Below are 21,023 nucleotides of genomic sequence, written 5' to 3'. Positions count from 1 at the left end.
TGAGGAAGGATGACAAGAGTAATAGTGAAAGCAGCACATTGTTACCTAGAATGGTTATATGCACAACTTAATGTTTCCGAATCATTTAAAGTTTTTTTTTTTAATTATAAGATAGAAGTAGCTAAAATAGATCTGAGAAATCCTCACTGACTATCTGTTTGAGCTGGCTGTTGGCTGAAGGCATCATGGCAAAAGTAAATCTATAAGAAGAGATCTGGAAGAGCGCAGGGTAGCGCCTCTATACTACTTTGGAGAAGTATTCTATGCATGAGGTATAGCACAGAAGACAGTGGAAATGTGCTGGTGGGAGAAATGAACATACAGGCATTCAAGCTCAGGACTGTTAGGAAAGCAAAAGTGGCAAGGAACAATCTCAGGAAGGTACAAGAGAGAGATGTATGGAAGGGCAGAGTTGTGAAAGGCCCTAAAAAGCTGAGGACAAGGATCTTGAATTTGATGTGGTGGAAAAGGAGTCATCAGTGGAGGAATTCAAAGGCAGGTGATCCTGGTCAGAACAGCAGAGGAAAGGGGGTTGCAGGAGTTAAGCCAAGATATCATCAAGGCCTGGGTGCGAGCTTAGCAGGATGGAAAGAGAGAGAACTTTGGCGCTTGGAAATTCTGTTGAGTAAAAAATGAAAAGATCTGCAAAGGGCATGGTTGGGTGTGGCAGGATAGAGGGTAGAGTCAAAAATGGCTCCCAGGTCATGGGAGAATGAAGGTAGTGTTAATGGTGACAGGGAATGGGAGAAGTGGAAAGGGCATGGGAGTGGAGAAAAGGGCCCAGATTCTGTAGACTGGACCAGCAGTCTTGGCACAAATCCAGAATTAGGGGAAGGAGAGAACGTGGCTTTAAACCATCATTACAGCTCTTCAGTCCTGGGGCTAGCAAGTCTAGTTAGACTTTAGACTAGTGCAATGCAGCTAGAAGGTACAGAAGAATCAGATCCAAAGAGTTCAACTTTAAACATGTTAAATTTAAATTGACAGCGAGGCAACCGGCAGGAGATGTCAGAGAGACTGGCTAAGATGCAGGACTGGATGGTAAAAACAGATCAGGAGTGGAGATGCAGAGTTGGGAGACAGTATCCTGTGGTATAGATCATGCTTCATCAGAGGTTTAGTTAGTTTACACTATATTGAAGAGTTTCATTAAGAAATTTGTAGATATCATTTGAGTAATTTGCAGTCTCCTCTCTCATGTCCTTATCTTTCTCAAAATGAGGTTGGATATGTTTTACAGCTGCCTTTCCTTCTTTTTCCTCAGATATTTTCAAGTGTAAATACTAGGATAGTGCTTCTTACCATTTTATTTTTCATGCTACAATAGTTATCTTTTCTGATTACTGTCCTCTGGATGTATATGCTCAATTTGCATTGCCAGAGGATTAGACATATGTAATTAATGGAAGTTCTTGGTGTAAATCCATCATGCACCAAAATGAAACTATACCCACTTGTTCCTTCCTTGGTTACTTTTCTGTATGTTTTGCATCATTTCGTATGTAACATAGGTATTGTGGTGGGTTACACTATGATGTTTTCTATTGTTCCCAGACGTATTCTGCCTGAAAGTGATACTGGAATGACATCAACATTTACATTCAAAAAGCCTGAAAATAGACTGGTTACTGTATCTGAAAGTCCTGGACACTTTTAAACTAGCTCATCTTTTGGAGATATGGAGCCTGCGGTCTCTTTGTTATATAAGAAACTTTAGGAAAGGTTTTACTGCTCCAAGCCATTTCTATGGCTTTGAAAATTCAAAAGAGCCCCTTTGCCTTTATAACAGCCACCTTCTTCTTTCAGGCACTTTCATTAGTAAAAGAAACCAAAGTAAAAAGTGGAGATTTGCCAGGGTCAAAATGGGACCCTGAAGCTTGCAAAATTCCCAGTGAAATGCAGAGAAAGATGTAGATCATCACCTTCTCTCATTACTTATACCTGAGTCAAGAACATCTCTTGCAACCCTCAGACACACCCCCTTTTCAATTTTCCTGGGTTTGATCTTAAAAATGTAAAGACACTCTCTGCTTAAATCACTCTGAAACTATTAAGGGGGAAATTAAGTACAGTATTTCAGAGTTGCAGAAGTTTACCTTACTTGATTTGCACACACAACAGTATGCACGAGGCAGGTGGAGAAATAGTATGCTTACTAGTTTGAAAATAAGGCCCTATATAACACATCTCCACTTGATAGAGAAACAGTATTGCAAATGAGGGTCCAAATCCTGCAAACATTGTTTGGAGGTTCAGAGACTTGCAATTTTCATTGAGTTATGGGTATTTTTTCCAGTTTTTTTTTTTTAAGGGGCTAATGTTTGTTAGGAGTTGGATTTTTCAAAAGTGCTCAGTGTTGGCATGCCTTGTTAACTCCAATAAGATTAGAGATATGCCAGTGATCAATGGCTCCATATCTAATTGGCAGCTGGTATCAAGCGGAGGGCCCCAAGGGTTGGTCCTGGGGCCGGTTTTGTTCAATATCTTCATTAATGATCTGGAGGATGGCGTGGACTGCACCCTCAGCAAATTTGCAGATGACACTAAACTGGGAGCAGTGATAGATATGCTGGAGGGTAGGGATAGGATACAGAAGGACATAGACAAATTAGAGGATTGGCCAAAAGAAATCTGATGAGGTTCAACAAGGACAAGTGCAGAGTCCTGCACTTAGGACAGAAGAATCCCATGCACTGCTACAGACTAGGGACTGAGTGGCTAGGCAGCAGTTCTGCAGAAAAGGACCTAGAGGTTACAATGGATGAGAAGCTTGATATGAGTCGACAGTGTGCCCTTGTTGCCAAGAAGGCTAACAGCATTTTGGGCTGTATAAGTAGATCGAGGGACGTGATCATTCTCCTCTATTCAGCATTGGTGAGGCCTCATCTGGAGTACTGTGTCCAGTTTTGGGTGCCACACTACAAGAAGGATGTGGAAAAATTGGAAAGAGTCCAGCGGAGGGCAACAAAAGTGATTAGGGGTCTGGAGCACATGACTTATGATGAGAGGCTGAGGGAGCTGGGATTATTTAGTCTGCAGAAAAGAAGATTTGATAGCTGCTTTCAACTACCTGAAAGGTGGTTCCAAAGAGGATGGATCTAGACTGTTCTCAGTGGTAGCAGATGACAGAACAAGGAGTAATGGTCTCAAGTTGCAGTGGGGAAGGTTTAGGTTGGATATTAGGAAAAACTTTTTCATTAGGAGGGTGGTGAAGCACTGAAATGGGTTACCTAGGGAGGTGGTGGAATCTCTTTCCTTAGAGGTTTTTAAGGTCAGGCTTGACGAAGCCCTCGCTGGGATGATTTAGTTGGGGATTGGTCCTGCTTTGAGCCTGGGGTTGGACTAACCTCCTGAGGTCCCTTCCAACCCTAATATTCTGTGATTCTATGGTTCAGTGCTGAGCACTTTTGAAAGTCCTACCCTAACTGTTTAATCTTCCCTAGTAAGTTTGTTTTCTGCACACGTATATTTGTACCTAACTTCTTATGAATTTGTTACTTATTTTAAAAATTCTGATTGAACAAGATTTTTTGGTCACCTGCAGAATTAGAATTCCTCCAATCACAAGTGTAAGAGGCTCAATGTTACTCTCCTGAATCTATTTCCATTTTGTAGAAGATGCTTGTTTCACAACATGTCTGTAGCGGTCTGCATTGCTATACTGAGCCATGACATTGAAAATTAAAATTGATGTATTTTAGCCTGTGGGCTATTAAAATAGGTGCTGATACTGAGCCATTGCTCAGTTCCAGTTGCTCAACTCCACTTCAATTTAAAATTATTAGATTAGAAACTAGCAAAGCCTTTGAAGATTTCATAATTAGTTTTACTTAAGGAACTCTGCCACCTTTAGATTGCAAAGGATTTATTGTCCAAGCAGAGGTTGAAGCCTAATTAATGAAAATAGGCTTTGAGAAGTGAATGTGCAGAGGCTAATCAGCTACAGCACAGTATCTTAATCAGTGTTCTATCATCTTCCTGCAAATGACATAATAAACAGCTTCTGTCATTCACTCCTGATACATGAGAGATTTATTGTTTATCAGATCTAAAAATCATAAGCCAGCAGCTGGTTCTAAATTAGTTTTGGGAGTTAGGTGCAATAACAAGCCACCCAGGAGCCATACATAACGACTTTCATAAAATTATTTTCTCCTCATGGTGTGTTCAAGTAAATTTTCCTAACAGCTGGGTCTACACAAAACTGATAGCATCTTTAAAATGTCTTCAGCAGGAGAGATTAGGTTCCAGAAAAGCAAGGCATTCAGAAGTTTATTTTATTATCTTAACCTTTGTTGACTTGAATGATTAAACAGATTCTTTTGCTCTGTTAAAACAGTTAGGCCCAGATAGTAATGCAATGTTCCTATTTGCTTAACCCTTGCCTCCCTTGTCTTTGCCTTTAATGAATTTGCTGCTTACTTGCTGCTGTATGTATTGCTTAGGGAAAAGAAATAGCTGTGTTACAATTGATGCTTTACAGGTTCTGTACTTAAGTGCAGGAAAACTGTTTTAATTTCTTCCAGTATTGACAGAAGTTGGCATGATGACAGCAAGCTCATTAAAATTAAAAAATGTCCTGATTATATGTTAAAATCAAATCACTTTTTTGCCTATTACATTTTAGACTCTGTTAGAGAAGAGCTTTATAAATGTTCCATATTTAATGGAAACTAAAGATATCAGTAAGTTTTGCTTGTTGAGGGAGTATTTGGGGGAAAAAATCAAATAGTTTGTAAGCCCGATTGACTAATACACGTACGGAAGCTTTAGTTAATATGTTTCCAGTGAATGCAGAGTAAAAACAACACTTTGGGTCTATCCTGCTCCCACTGAAGTAAGGCTATGTCTACAGTACCGCCTATGTCGGCAAACTTACGTCGCTTAGGGATGTGAATATTGCACCCCGGTGAACAACATAAGTTACACCGACCTAAGTGCTACTGTGCACGGTGCTGTTGGCTGGAGAGCTTCTCCTGTTGACATAGCTTATGCCACTCACAGGGTGGGTTTTTTTATCCTGACAGGAGAGCTCTCTTCTGTCGGCATAGACCATCTTCACCAAATGCACTGCAGCGGTGCAGCTGTGTTGGTACAGCTGCGCTGGTGCAGCAGCTTGTGTGTAGACATGGTCTTAAGCAGTAAACCCATGTTGACTTTAATAGGTGCAGGATCTAATCCAACTATATACTCTCTGATGACAAATCAGAAAATGGTTAGTAACTAGAGACTGAAGAATAAATCACTAGTCGTTACCTTGCATCAAAACCACCTTATAATGTATTTCCGGCCAGTAGCCTGATTCTTTCCCCTCTGAGGTCAGTGGTGAAGTTCCATTAATTTCAGTCAGAAGAGTATCGGTCCCCAGAGTAGGAATTTCCATACCATATCAAACCCTTTATTCATCTAACCTGGGGTCCTGCTTCAATCAGTAGCCAGCACCCAGTTCTTTAGGAGATGATGAAAGCTCTCAAGAATGTATGTTAATTAATGATGTGATGCGGCAATGTTTTCTGAACCCTGCTTGCAACTAATTTATGCCCTAATGCAGCATTCTTATCATATACAGTATTATATGGACATAAAATTATCTAATCCAGCCACATTGTAATATTTGTCTTGATGACTTCCTGGGTATCTTTCACTGACTGACTATATGCCACATAAAGAAGTATTTCTTTTTATTTGTTCTAAATGTACTGGCCATTAATTTCACCTAGTGTCTTCTTCTTCTTGTTTTGTCTGTTTAAGAGAGGAACTGATTAGTTTTAATTATACTTGCCATAATTTAGCTGCTCAAAATCAAGTCCCCTCTAGCTCTTCTCCTTTTCAGATGAAGTAATTTTAGAGCTTGTCTACATAGAAAGTTATATCAGTACAGTAGAACCTCAGAGTTAAGAACACCTCAGAAATAGAGGTTGTTTGTAACTCTGAAATGTTCAGAACTCTGAACAAAACATGATGGTGTTCTTTCAAAAGTTTACAACTGAACATTGACTTAATATAGCTTTGAAAATGTATTCTGCAAAAAAATGGTGCTTTCTCTTTGTTTTTTTAGTAGTTAATCTTTAATACAGTACTGTACTGTATTGCTTTTTTTTGTCTCTGCTGCTGCCTGATTGTGTACTTCCGGTTCCAAATGAGGTCTGTGGTTGACTGTTCAGTTCGTAACTCTGTTGTTTGTAACTCTGAGGTTTTACGGTATTTAAACCACTATACTTATAGTGGTATAACTCCATGTGTGGATTCTTGTATTACAGAAGAGTGCTTTTTTCTGGTGTAGGTTATGTCTCTTTGAAAGTAGTTTAGGCTAAACCAGAAAAAGCCACTCTTATTCCAAATAAATGTGTCCACACAGGGAGTAATACTGGTATAACTATATAGCAATTTAAATTTACACCTTATTCTGTAGTGGTATAACTTCCCATGTAGACAAGCCTTTAATCTTTGCATTGTCTCATCATATGTAAATAAAGGAGTAACTTAAACTATCTTTGTTAGGTGTCAATACTGAGGCTTAGAAAGTTTCAATGGTTTGTCTGGGAGACACTGTGCTCTAGTGAACTGCAGAGAGGCTAGGGCCCATTCTGGTTCTAACGGTGACTTACCGTGAAACCTTGAGCAAGTAATTTAACTTCTCTGAGTCTCCGTTCCCCTATCTGTAAAATGGAATCAAAGATATTTACCACCTACATAAACGGGCCTGATTATAGACTCTGCTACACCAGTTTTATGCCATTGTAGCTCCCCTTATGTCAGTAGAGTTACACCCACATAAAAGTAGTGTAGCAGAGTGGAAAATCACGCAGCGAATGTAAGCAGTAGAAGAGGGAGAACAGGACTCAAGTTCTCCAGGCTGCCCGCCTTACGTTTCATCCATTAGAAAATGTGGGCTTGGGGAATCTCTTCTTTCAAAATTCACAAAAATGGCCTTTTGATTTTTTTTTTTTTTTTACAACCACCCAGAGCTAGACTGTGCCTTTTAAGTCATGGCCCTGGGGTGCCATGGGAGAGGGCAGCTGCAGGTGTGACATCCTGGGGAAGTATTCAGTGTACTTAACCCCTATATTAGAACGCTAGCATGACTGGTCTAATGGTTGAGGGCAGTGTCTTCAATTTGTAGTTGTCCCCTTACCAGTGGTGCAAGAAGGGCAGGAGTAAGAAAGGCTCTCTCAACGTGATTTCCACTGCGTGCCCATGCTAGTCTCAAGGTTGTGAAAAATATTATACACAAAATTTCACCTCAAAATGTTGACATTTTGTAAAATTGTTTCAATTACCATGAAGTATTGCACACTTAAAATAGACAAATTTGATCAAATAAAAGTCATTATGAATATTTCACCCAGCTCTAATAAATACTTTAAATGCACTTTGTGCCATTTATCTGTTCAGACACTGCAGTATGAAATGAATAGAAACTGAATGAGCCAAGACTCTGCAAATTTTGAGCAGAGTGTCCAGGAAGGAGGCCTCTGCTTACTAAGATCCTATCCAATTCAGTTCACATCTCAGAAATGGAGTGCCATTTGATAAGGGTTGCAGATGAAACCAGACACAGGAGCCAATCCAACCCCTGTTGAAGTCGATGGGATTCTTTCCCACTGAGTTCAGTGGGTGCTGAATTGGCTCTGAGACATTGTTTTTAGACAGGATAGTTCATGTAGTTCAAGTTGAGATTGTTCATTGGAACTCACATTATGCCTGACTGTGGCATATTTACTATGTAGGCCAGGGGTAGGCAACCTATGGCACGCGTGCGAAGGCGGCACGCGAGCTGATTTTCAGTGGCACTCACACTGCCCGGATCCTGGCCACTGCTCCGGGGGCTCTGCATTTTAATTTAATTTTAAATGAAGCTTCTTAAGCATTTTTAAAACCTTCTTTACTTTACATACAACAATAGTTTAGTTATATATTATAGACTTATAGAAAGAGACCTTCTAAAAACCTTAAATGTGTTACTGGCATGCGAAACCTTAAATCAGAGTGAATAAATGAAGACTCGGCACACCACTTCTGAAAGGTTGCCGACCCCTGATGTAGGCAATTAGATTGCAGTTTACATTAACATGTTCCCACTTAGAATATACTTGTCATTGAATTATTTCTGGAGAGGATATTGTGTTATGGGAAATTCATCTAATGCTAAAAACAAAGTAGTTCAATCAGAGTCTGATATGAAAGTATAGTAATCATAGAAAATAATATTTTTGTAACAACCCATCTCTAGCCAGAATTAGTTTGTGCTAGTTGCTAAATATCAGGTTTCTATTGAGTTTATATTAACTCTTAACAGTGGCATAATTTTAATGTATTAAAGTTATATTATTGTGTATGTGAAAAAACCCCACAATCCTTGTCATTCATTGCAGGGCATTGTGTAGGTTAGCAGAATTCTGGTGATGGAGAAAGCAGCAGTTGTGATGAAAGGGACTGTATAAAAGAGCTCCTGCTGAGAGTCTGTGGCACAGTACAGAGTGATCCTGGACACTGTATTCCCCAGGGCAGGTACAATAATTAGCTGCAGGACTGGCACTTGGTCTGAGGGATTAATTAGACCTTGAGGTGGTGGGTGGGGGAGGGAAGTCAGCCATAAAGAGTGTCAGAATCACTCTGGCCTGAAGCCTGTGTGATTTGATGTGAAATATCAGCAGCTGGCTGTAATCTTAGGAAGTGCAAGTGAGCAGCAGGTGGTAATTCCTGTCTCATTTACCACGTCTTCACAGGAACATGTAAGCTTGTGCAGCATGGGTTTATTGACAGGTCACAAGAAAAAGCCTGAGCAAGACTTCGTATGCAGTGTTGTAGCTGTCTTTGGTCCCAGGATAGTAGCAAGACAAGGTGGGCGAGGTAATATCTTTTATTGGACCAACTTCTGTTGGTGAGAGAGGCAAGCTTTCAAGCTTACTTCAGGTCACCTGAAGAAGAGTTCTGTGTAAACTTGAAAGCTTGTGTCTTTCACCAGCAAAAGATGGTCCAATAAAAGCTATTACCTCACCTACCTTGTCTCACTAATGAAAACTTTGTCACATTTACCATCCAACAGTCAACATACAGTATATGCAGCAGCATTATATAAAGCTAGTAATAATGACTTCATACTGTTACTGCATTTATAATACTGCAGTAAAATTATGATGGGGTCTTTAAAATATCTTAAATAAGTTGTGACCTTATGTAGACTGTCACAATGAGCAGAGTGTATTGTATTCCCACCAGAATGTATTCTGGGACTGCTGGTGGGAATTCCTCCACTGAAGAAGTTAGACTACAATATGATGAATATAACAGGAACAGTTACTACATTGGAGTGAAAATTCTAGAGGAAAGGAAAAGCATCAGCAAATTCTAACATTCTTCAGTTTCCTCCATACATGTACAGCCACGATATATGTTTCCAAGTTGGTAAGCAGGGCCCTATGCACTGTGCAATTCCATGGCTGTGGGCATGCTCCAAAGCTCCCTGTTCTGCTTAGGCTGTTGTGGAGGGGTTGGGATGAGGATGTGACAGTGTGCATATTTGGATGTTGTGAGCTAATGGAGTTCTGGAATGGGAATGAATTCAGACTGTGATTGTCGATGAATCTTAGTGGTTCAGTGTAGTTGTTGCTTATTGTGGTGTCCTAATTTTTGGAAGGGGAATGCAGAGTATGGAATGAGTGCTCTTTGTATGTGTGTTTTAAAACTCAAACAAAATAAACAAAATAATCCATCACTGAACAACTTTGAATCCATCCCTGATAAGAGCTCTAGTTAGAAAAAAACCCCAAACAGATCTAGGAGCTCTTGAAGGTTATATGTATAGCCGAAGGACGAAAGAAGGAGGAGAATGTATTTTGTGAAAAAGAGAGATCTTTTAATACGTTTAATTTTGAGAGACTCAGTGTGCTGAACCTGAGAAGGTGGAATGCCTCCCAGAGCTCCCAGGCATGCAGACCCATTTCTGCTCACTTTCACAAGGCTCCACCTAATATCTTTATAGGGTTGGCTAGCTCCAGAGGACACTATGTGGGGGAGGAACCATTATCCTCACTCCCTTCTACCCACTTTTGAAGCACCTTGTGCCCCTATGGGAGTAGGAAGGGGTTGAGTATGCCAGAGGGGTATGTGCAAAGCTCCAGATGAACCTTTTTAGAGGGCTGCACAAAATTTTCACAAGCCTGAGCCTTTCAGAGCTCTTGACTTGAGCAGAATGGCATCTTTTCAGAGCAAAATCTCCTTTTCTATTTCATCCACAGGTCTGGTTCATATTCAGAAGGGAATAAATCAACACTGATATGAGTTTCCATTAATATTTTAAAAATTGCCAAATTTCAAGCCTATTCTATTATATTCAGAGCTAACTATGAAAATATGTGCATTATCATGTTGTAATTGTATAGCCTACGGAGTAAAACTGAAGCTGTTAAAAGATTTCTATTTATCCTTTTTCTAATAAGTGAGATTTAATATTTATCACTGCTATTCAGGTTTTAGCTCTTTTGTTGGCTTTTTGTTTGTACCTGTTTTCATTACATAAGGATTGTAGTTTTGTCAAGAAAAGGAATGGACCATGTGCATAGTAGAGCTAATGAGTCACAGATGTAAAGATTCTGGCATATTACCATCTAATAACTTTTTAAACTCATATTCCATAATCAGACAAATGCAAATTAAATACATCTGTTTTCAAAATTATGCATCATTCCTGTGTTTGGTAGCAATGTGTGTTTAGATGTTTTTAGCTTGTTTAAAAAACATAAAAAGAGGATGATGCTGTTCTTTCAAAAATTCTATACCCTAAACGTAGCAGAAAGTAGCAAGGCCAATAAAGTTTGCTTTGTATTGTTGCACTACAGTACTAGGGTCAGTCTCTGTTCACTTCACTGGTATAATCAGGAGTAACTCCACTGAAGTCAATAGAGGTACCTCGGTATGAAATCAAAGTGAGAGGAGTGTCACATCCCAGTTCTTAAGATGTGATTTAAATGTACCATTGGAGAAATGCTACATGCATTAGAAAATTCCTATGACTTTATTTATAAAGAAAAATCTTAAATCACTGTGCTCAAAAGGGGGGCGGAAACAGAAGTGGTATTCAGCTATTTATAATGGTTAAAAAATCCTGCTGTGGCTTACAGCCTCTGTCAGGTTAAAAGTGCCTTGAGATGCTTTAGATAATATACTGTGCTACAGGATAGAAGAGGTTTTTGTTTAAAATATACCGATCAACTGTAGAAGAGAGAGGGGCCTTTTCCCTTTGTTAACAGGTCTAACTCCCACCCTCCAATGCAATACTGGAAAGGTGTAAATTGGGTGCAGAATTCACCTCTCTCATCCTCTCAGTTGGTTCCAACTCTGGTATTCTTCTCTTCCTTCATCAATACGATGAGAGTCCTGCACATGCAGGGAGAGTAGAATATGAGAGGCTAGATCCACCATGGGGGATCTGAGAGCAGAATTTTTGTCCTGAAGGTGGAGATACTGCTGTATATGTCAAGAATGTTGAACTCAGCCATCTGACTACTCCTGGTCTAGCAGAAGACCGTTGTTCAATGTGTATTATTGTGTATATACTATCAGTTTATGTGCTGAATGTCATATGTTAAACAGACTATTAAAGGCATAATAATTCAAAGTCATTTCAGGATCTGCTCTCAGTCTTTCAAGTTTCGCAGTGATCTCTTGGCAGAGCTTTGTACACGTACCTCTCTAAAAGTACTATAACATATGTTGGTTGAAAATGGCTTACACCTCAGCCAACTGTAGCCTAACAGATGTCAAATGTTCATAATTATCCATAATAATATTTGATACTGCTAAGTGGCTTTTCTCTTTAAAATTCCTTTATGTTCTTTATTCAAAATAATCAGCCAAATCTCTGATATATTGCTTACACCTAGTTCTGTTTCCCATATGACAGGCAGCGCTGTTGATAGGCAGTGGGATGTACTAAACACAGTGTTTGTTCTGTTTGTCCATTAGTAAATTGTCCGTGTGATGTTTTGTGTCGTGTTGTTTTGGTCCCATGTTATGTTGTGTCCCTAGGGTCTGCCAGGCTTCCCCACAGTTGCTGCTCTGCACAGTAATCAGATCCTCACCGTCAAGGTTTGTGCCTGACATGTACCAGTTCAGTCAGGTCTCTCTATCAGCATAAGAGTGCGCATGAATAGTTAATTTTGCCATGGGATACCAATTAGCCCATCTTACTTATTATGGACCTAATTCTGATTTCACCACACTCGGGTTTCATGCTGTAACTCCACTTATTCCAGTGGAATTACTCCTGAGATACAGCGTGAGTGAGATTAGAATCCAGCTCTGTGTGTGTTAGTATCTACCCTAGCATCCACATCACACATACTCTGGAAGGGCATTTTGGTTTGTAGATGAAGTTTTGTTATAACCGTGCTTTATTAAGACATACAGGAGTATGGAAAATGTCAAAGTACTGTTCATCAGGCACCTAATGAGCACAGGCAGATTCAATTATCTGTTTATGTGTCATGCACCAGTAGTTTAAACTGTACCCTTGCAGATACACTTTGAAAAATGTGTAAATGAAGCCGGAAGGATTTAAACAGTCTAGGTATGCCTGGACTTCAGATATCATTAAAATGGAACCATTCTTCATGGCACAATATGCTGGTTGGAAAATCTGACTGAAAATTGAATTGGTGCTTTGTCTATGGAATCTTTGCTGAAGGACCACCATGTAAGAAATGTGCTGATTTTATAGCCCTAGGATTATAAAATGTTGATGAACTCAGAGATGCCTAGAAGATTTGCTGGGAAGAAAACTTGTGTTATGTTACCTTCAATCAATCCATAAGTAACAAAGCTTCTATCTTGTATCCTGTCAATCTAGATGTTAACTCCTTTAAAAGAAAAGGCACAGATTTTATCAGACACAAGCACCAGTTTATATTATATTAGCTATTATAAATCTAATGTACATATCTTTATTTCTTTCTTGGGGCCTTCTGATGTCTATTCTTCAACTCTCTCATCTCTGAACTTCAACCTTTGACCTCACCTGCCTGATCAGATGGTGTTTCCTAAAATCAATCATGGGTTTCTCTCTGCTGATCAGCAGCTCATTAAACGCCGCCTCATTAAGGTAGTGCTTAATCTCACTGGAGTCTGGTTCTTCTTTACATTTGAATATTACTCTATACTGTACTTTTTGTCATAAGCCTTCTTTTAGTGGGTAATTAATCTGAAAAATGTCTTGGAGCCAAATAATTTTTTGTGAAATGTGTTTGTGTAAAATAGCAGTGGAAACTACACAAAGCTTTGCTAAAAAGTTCATAGTTAAAATTCAGCCAGTGAGGCTTCTTACAGTAGTTTGCCTTCTGGAAACTGAATAAAAAATGCTATTTTTTTAAAGGAAAGAAATGTGTTTTGACAATTTGTAAATTAAGTTATTGCAAAATCAGTGTATCTAAATCATAAAAGTAGCCACTTACTTATCATTATCAAACAGCTACTGAAAACAGATAAAATATAGTATGCAACTTTTCAGCAAGGCAATTATATTTCACCATCATTTTAGAACTCTACCAGTGCTCGATTGTTGAGCTTTGCAAAATTACTTTGAAAATATAACAACTCTCAGACAAACCTACTCACTCAGTCTTTGCTATGAATCTATGATCATGATGATCACAAAGTGAAAATTATACCTGCTCTTCCAAATCAATTACTTGCTTTGGGAAACTGGGTGAGTAGAGTTTTGCAAGGCAATACTAACCATCAGTGTAAATCCTGCTATTGGACACGCAGTTTCGGAACTTGAGCCTCACTCTTTGTGACTGTATTGGCTGGTTGCACCGTACAGGTGCAGCACACTAGTCTTTTGAGGCAAAGTGCAATCTCTGCCATAAGAAATGAAGAAGCTGTTTAAGACCCATCTCCATCTATGATCAAAGTAAGCATCCTGCTCAGAGCAGCTATTTCAGCCCATCAGGAACTTGTTATAGGTAAATCGGTGCCTTTTTGTGGGGCTTTGTACATCTGAAAACAACTTTCTGATGATGATTTTCTTGACTCCTGTTCAGGGTGATCAAGGACAAGCTGGACCCCCTGGTCCTCCAGGGCCACCAGGACCCAGAGGTCCTCCAGGAGACACTGGCAAAGATGGCCCCCGAGGGATGCCTGGAGTACCGGTGAGTTAGCCTAGAGGATATAGTGGCATCACTGTGGTATATGAGTGCTTTACAAGCATGAATAAATTTAAACTCAGAAACACTCCTGTGGGATGGGAAATATTATTATTCACATATTATCAATGGAAAGCAGAACTATAGGCAGGTTATATGACATGCTTATGGCAACACAGTCAGTAAGTAGCCAGGCTGGGAACAGCATCCAGATATCATGACTCCCAGTCGTGAAAATTGCTTCTCTCGGTTCCTGACCTTTCTGAATTGTTCCCTGATATTCTAATTATTGCAGTGCTGGGCAGCCTCTTTGCAAATAAGAATAGAATGTTTCCACACAGCCCCTCACTTAAAGCTAAACTTGAATCTAGGTTATTGTGTGTTTGATTTGACTTCTGGTTCCCTAATGACGATTAATATTTTTAAAAAATGAAATTAGAGGAAACAGATTATTAAACTCTGTACACTATTCTCAGAGCCTGATTCTGCCATCCATACTCAAGTTGAGCAGTATACTGCTCATCAGAAAGTCCCATACATTTCAGTGGCGGTACTCACAGTCATCATTTGTTTGGGAGGAAGAATCAGGCCTTTAGCTTTTTGGCATTTTATTGTTGGAGGTCTGACAAAACTTTTTTTAAATTAAAACATAAATACAAAAGTCACTTGGCCCTATTTTTAACAAGTCTTGGAAATGCTCATGATTTTACATTTTTGTGATGTACTAAACTCTTTAGGTTTATTTTAAGGAGATCACCCCCCCACACACACTTCCATTTTCATAGTCCTATGGGACATAAAATCAACATTGTGAAGGAAAATTCATGGTTCCACATGTGAGGCCAGGGCAGAAAGACATAAACGTTTCCTAAAGAGTCCTTTTTTTGGTAAAAAGTAAAACCAAAAGGAAAATACATCCAAGCTCATGTTCTGATCTCATTCTGAGTGCCTCATCCTACGTTATATTAACTGTATAAAATTATAGAACATAACATAACAATAATAGTTCAGCTCTATTAAAACTTGTTTGGAAAACCCAACAAGACCTGGCATTTAGAAGTCTGAGTCCAAAAAACCTTGCAAGAGTTGCCTTGAAAACCTTTGGTTAGAAGAACACTGTGAAAGGTTGTATACATCTGCTGCCTTCCATTCTTTAAGGTTCATCTCAGCCACCCATTCACTTCTGCCAGTGATGCACTATCCCTGCATTGTCAAAAAGAAACTTTGGACTTCATTTTGATATCCCTTACCCTGGTACAACTCCACTCACATAGTGGAGTTACTCCTGCGTTACAGTTGTGTAAGTGAGATCAGAATCCTCTGTCTGACTCCAATACTATAATTTTCTCTGGATAATGCACAAGAGGCTGGGGAAGGTCAACAATGATGGAGAGCGAGACTGATTATAATGTGACTTGATTTTTGCAAAGGGAGCAGAATGAGAATAAGTAGGCACAGGGACTGATTTACCCTTTTATTTCTGCAGTCCTTCCAAGCCACAGTGAAGGCACTTTAATGGGACAGTCTGTGAAACCTTACACTTATATTCCTCTATACCTGTGGATAAAGGCCTTCAATTCCTAGGGCAGTCAATACGGCACTTTTAACAAACACTAAGTTGACACGCACAAAAATAACAGTTGAGAATAGTTACCTGCAGCAACCATTTACTATATGCACAAATTGCTTCCTACCCAGTGGCAAAGCATTCATCAAAGATAGAACAATTTAGCAACAGTGTGTCAATGTCAGAGAAAGCTAGGATGTCTGAGAACTATTCCATTTCCTTTTCTAGCATTCTGTGTAAATAAACCATTTAGATATAGTTCAGGTGTATGTAACATCAGTGTTTTCTTATATTTTATTTAGGGTCCTGAGGGCCAGATTTTCAAATGTATTCAGGTGCCTAAAAAGATGCAGATAGGCACCTAGTGGGATTTTTCAAAAGCCTAAGTGGGTTTCCCAGTGAAGTCAGTGGAACTTTGCAGAATCAGCACCTTGCAGGACTGGACCTAGTCAGATGATGACCTAGTTAAATTCTGTGGGTCTCCCAAGTTATGCAGCAGCAGAGGTTGCCACAATTCAGAGATAAGCACTCCCTCACTAGTTACTGCTGTATGTATTTGGCTGAGGCTGCCCTCTTCCCAGAGTAGACACAAACTCAGCCCTCGGGCTCATGGGAATGACATTTCCTGATTTCTGCTAAATGAATCCCTGGCATCCTGACACCAGGGCTTGTTCTTCTGTGGCTGACTGATTTATATTTAGTCAGACAGGAAAGAGTTGTAAAGGGGCTACATGGCCTCTTCCTGACTGACACCTTTGTTTCTGATATTTAAATACAAATGGATCTTTGAGCTGAAGATTCATCTTCCTTGTCTCACACATCCAACAAAGCAGTGATTAGAGAGTGTAAGAAAAGAGACACTGCAGAATTCCAGGCTAGAGGACACAGACCCCTCCATCATCAGCAAACTCCATACTAGAGCAACCGTTAATGAGATCAGCAATGTGCCCTCCTCTGCAACTACGTGTATTTAAAAGAAAACTGGCCAATGATGGACCAGCCTTATCTTATCTTCCCACGTGAAACGGCCATATTGGACAGTTGCACCAACACCTAACTTTCAGTACCGCATGCATCCTCAGAAGGGAATGGAATGAGAAATCAGGTTTCACTGCAGTTACTCTGGGGCTTTCTCAGTATTTATGTCCCAGAATATAACAATGTGCTTCTGAAACTCTAGCATCATTTAAATTGGGTGCCTCTAGCATGCTCTGAGAAAGTTTGAAGCAACTCTGGCTCTGCTTTGCCTCCTTTACATCTAATAAGATTAGATAAAACCCATCAGTTTTGTTACACAAAATAGAGTGTCTTCTTTACCACTGCAGAGCAAATGAAAAGGTTCCTATCAGTCAGCAGAACAGTAATTCCTCTTCTGACCTACTCAGTATGAGACCGAGTTTGGAAAAATTCTAGGTTGAGATTTTCAAAGCCAACTATGGGATTTATCCATACAACTCTCATAGAAATTAATAGGAGAGGTGTGGCTTTGAAAATATCAAGCCTAGGTTTTTTTTAGCAAAGCATTAATTTGCAAAGAGACAAGGTGGGTGAGGGAATCTCTTTTATTGGACCAACTTCTGTTGGTAAGCAAGATAAGCTTTCAAGCTTACACAGAGCTAAGATCAAAAGCTTGTCTTTCTCACCAACAGAAGTTGGTCCAGTAAAAGATATTCCCTCACCCACCTTGTCTTTCTAATATCCTGCAACTGACATGGCCACAACATCACTTACTTTGCAAAGTCATTTATAAACCTACTCAAGTGTAGCTGTAAATTACTTTGAATGACAAAAAAAGCAGGTCTTGGGATACATATGCAAAACAACATTACTTAATTTTCCTTTAAAACTGCAGTTTGCTGGGAAGGAATGTTGTCTGTTCATTAGAACTGGGGACTGGAAGACAGGATATTTGGTACTTAAGAGATCTTGAATTCAGAGAATTATCCCATTAAAAGATTGAAAAACAACTAGCAACTCTTTGAAGCCCATCATGTTACCAGGAAGAATTTTTACCTGCCATTTTAGCAGCCAGTGATCATAATAATATATATATCCATGCAGCTGTCACGTGCTTCAGTAGGTATTTGGTGTAATGTAGTTAATAGACATTTTAATGTTACTAAGCAGGGAGTGAATTAGGGTGACCAGATAGCAACTGTGAAAAACAGGACAGGGGGTGGGAGATAATAGGAGCCTATATAAGAAGAAGTCCCAAAAAACGGGAATGTCCCTAAAGATGGGAACATCTGGTCACCCTAGAGTGAATGTAAATAACATTATTGATATAAATCCAATTTGTTTTTTAAGGGAGAGCCAGGAAAACCAGGTGAACAAGGGTGGATGGTAAGTACCTTTATTTCTTCTGTTTCTAGTTCACTAAATAGTTATAAAAAGTACCTTTATGTTCTCTTCATAATTAATAACTCCCAAGAGTCTTATGATTTTGTTCTACTTAACCCTTTTTTGTTACAAAAGTGTATGGATCCTCCTCTGTAATGAGAGCATTGAATTACAGATCTCCTCCTATGCACAACAGGCTGACTCTTAAGGCCAGATTCTTCTCTCAACTTCCAGAAGCAGAAGGGAACCCAAGCAGCTGGTAGAACAGCACAGAAAGGAGAAAGAGCCAGCCGAGTTGCATAATACTCCACTCCCAGGGAATCCCCATATATGTCCTCCCTTCAAAGCTTAATTGTTGCCTCTTGCCCACTTCTTTAGAGAGCCCAACTCTAACCTGGCTCTGTGGTGACAATCCTGGCCCCTTTCCCTGATGGAACAATAAAGAGGAAATGTTGCACACTGAAATTCTTCTCCCTATGAGTTTTTTCTCCATATATTGGAGCATCTGGCCCTTAATTCAGTAGTCAAGGGAATGCATTTTTTATGAGTACAATGATCTGGGAATAGATGTGTTCTGCTGCACCATTCAATTTGAAATAAAATGAGTACCATCACTTTTAACCCCCACTTCAACCAATGAGCCGGTGAAAGAGTGACTGCTGCCCAGTGCACATGTGATATGTGGTCCATACACTGTTTTTTTGTCCTTTGAGGTCTCCTCTCACAGTGCTGGCCAGGCCCAACCTCATTTTCTTATGAGAGCTGACAAAATCACAGCCCATGGCCCTTTTGGATTTGTGGATCTCTAGAAGCCCTGGGTAGCAAGATAACAGGGGCAGTAATCAGACACAAATTTGATTGCTTATAGTCTGAATTTCTGAAGTTTTGAGCAGAAATGGTGTTACTTTACCTTGAAAAACTTCAGATTATTTTGGATGGCAAAAGACACGTATTCTGAGAAGCTGATGAACCTAAGAAATGTCTAGGCTCTGAAATGCCCTGCTGCGAACAGGCAGTTAAAGAAAATCCTATGGCTTGTTCATTTGCAGATAATGGTTAAAGAAAAAAGAGTACCACCCAATGTTCTAATCAGTTTATTTTTTTTCTCCTTCCCTCTTCTGTTTTTCTGATTGCCCATTGATTATAATGTGTATAATAGCTGTGGGTTTGTTTTACATTTGCTTTAATACTGTTCTGTGTGCTCTCATTAATGCACTGTGGACCAGATTCGCTCAGGCTCTGTAGCAGTGTCTTCTAGTACAGACCTTGGCACAGAATCACCAAAGGCAAAGTCTACCTGGATGAGGTTTGCTGCAGTGCAAGGTGCCTGCAACCTCCTTGCCACTGGTTGAGACGGAGCGGACCATTCCAAAAATTAGGTTCCGTGGGATTACTCTGCTCATGTGAATAAATGCTACAGGATCAGGCCCTACACTATTTCAGTGGAAATAGGCACACCTACCTCAAAAGGACTTTATGTTGATAAAGTGCCTTGATATCTTCCCATAAATGTGAGAAGTATTATTAGAATGGAGGAAACTAAGGTTCCAATCTTTGCAATTATGGACAAACAACTGCAGGGCACAGCTTGAAACTACTTAGCTTTGCTAACTATTTTCTCCTCTCACAAATAGTCAGTCTTGCAGCCTTCCAAGTGGAATAACACTTCACAGAGCGGGATTGTTGGGAGATAATGAGATGATAGCAAGTCTTGGCAGCCTGTGTGTCTGTGTTCACCCACAGCATACAGTTATCTCACAGCAGTTGCACACCATATTGTGTGTTACTCCTTACATAGTTATTATGGCAGAGGTTTCATCACAATAGTTCTCAAAATGAACCCTCCCTATACTTTCAAAGTGTATTACAGAGACACTGTCAAGTGATATAAGGTCAGAATTCTCACAGGCTTAAAACTTGATTATTATAGTAACAAATATAATTGTTATTTAGAAGCACCAATTAAAAAAAATCTTCACACACACTTTCCCTCAGTTTGCTTGCATAACTTTTCTTACCTTTAATGAGAGTTATTCAGGCATGCTGAAGTAAGGACAGATTGGAACTAAAATGTGATTGGAGCATATAGACACAGTTTTCATATATGTGTAAGGCCTAGAGTGAGCCACAGTGACTTTTTAAATATTATTCACATGTACATACAACTCATTGGATGTATTAAATTCTTATATGTAATTTTAAAACAATTCATGCTTCTGTATGCAATAGTTTTAAATCATTTTAATGTAGCTGGATTCCTGAGACTAATTTTCTTCAGTTAAATGAGAGGTCCACTGACTTCAGTGGAGTTATAACAGTTTACACCAGCTGATGGTCTGCTCCATTTTACTGAAAGCTCTTGAACAAATAACAATGATGCATTGACTGATAAAGGAAAAACATACTTCAGATGAAATCAGTAGGGCAGTTGTTATTACAATGCCACTCCTTACCTTAGCTGGAGGGAGGTTTGGTTGGACCAGCTTGGGGATGGCCAACCCCTGGTTCCAGAGAGGCATAGGAGAGGAAGTGCTTGTGCTCAGACATGCAGGAGCTTAGTCCTCACTCTCCCAGGTGCCTCAGAATGAAGGTGGGAATGACCCTCAAGGAAAGAGAAAGGGTTCTCTGCTTCTCATTGGTCAGTGGGAGTGATAGGGGAATAGAGGGAGCCAATGAGCTCTTACAGGCACCCTCATTTCAATGTAATGATGCCCCATAAGTCTTGGGGCCATCTTGAGGCTATTGCTGCCCCCCCTCCCTTCCTATTGTTGAGATACTGTTGATTTCAGTTTCCTAGATACTGTGGCTCTGACTTATTGTATCTTCTGTACTGGGAAGGTGTTTTTTCCATTAGGGCCAAATTGGCAGGATGTCAAGGATGGGAGGGTCACTTTCCTTGCAGCATCATGGAAGACCAGTTTTAGGTGAAAAGGAATGAGAATACAAATATTTATTTAGTTTGTCACCTCTTG

General features: G+C 39.7%; 1 protein-coding gene across 5 annotated transcripts in view; it reads left to right on the top strand.

Moving 5' to 3' along the window:
* The window catches only part of COL25A1 (collagen type XXV alpha 1 chain), a 414,275-nt gene that overhangs the window by 275,577 nt on the left and 117,675 nt on the right, over positions 1-21,023 (top strand). For all 5 annotated transcript variants that reach the window (XM_034772163.1, XM_034772162.1, XM_034772161.1 and 2 more), the window contains exons 7-9: positions 13,031-13,102; positions 14,043-14,150; positions 18,019-18,054. In XM_034772163.1, coding sequence (XP_034628054.1) covers positions 13,031-13,102; positions 14,043-14,150; positions 18,019-18,054 — 216 coding nt within the window. The remainder of the gene's footprint in view (positions 1-13,030; positions 13,103-14,042; positions 14,151-18,018; positions 18,055-21,023) is intronic.

Source organism: Trachemys scripta, chromosome 5 (genome assembly GCF_013100865.1).
Source record: "Trachemys scripta elegans isolate TJP31775 chromosome 5, CAS_Tse_1.0, whole genome shotgun sequence".
Classification (NCBI taxonomy): Eukaryota; Metazoa; Chordata; order Testudines; family Emydidae; genus Trachemys; species Trachemys scripta.
The sequence above is the reverse complement of the archived record's forward strand: the minus strand, read 5'-3'. Positions and strand labels throughout refer to the sequence as shown.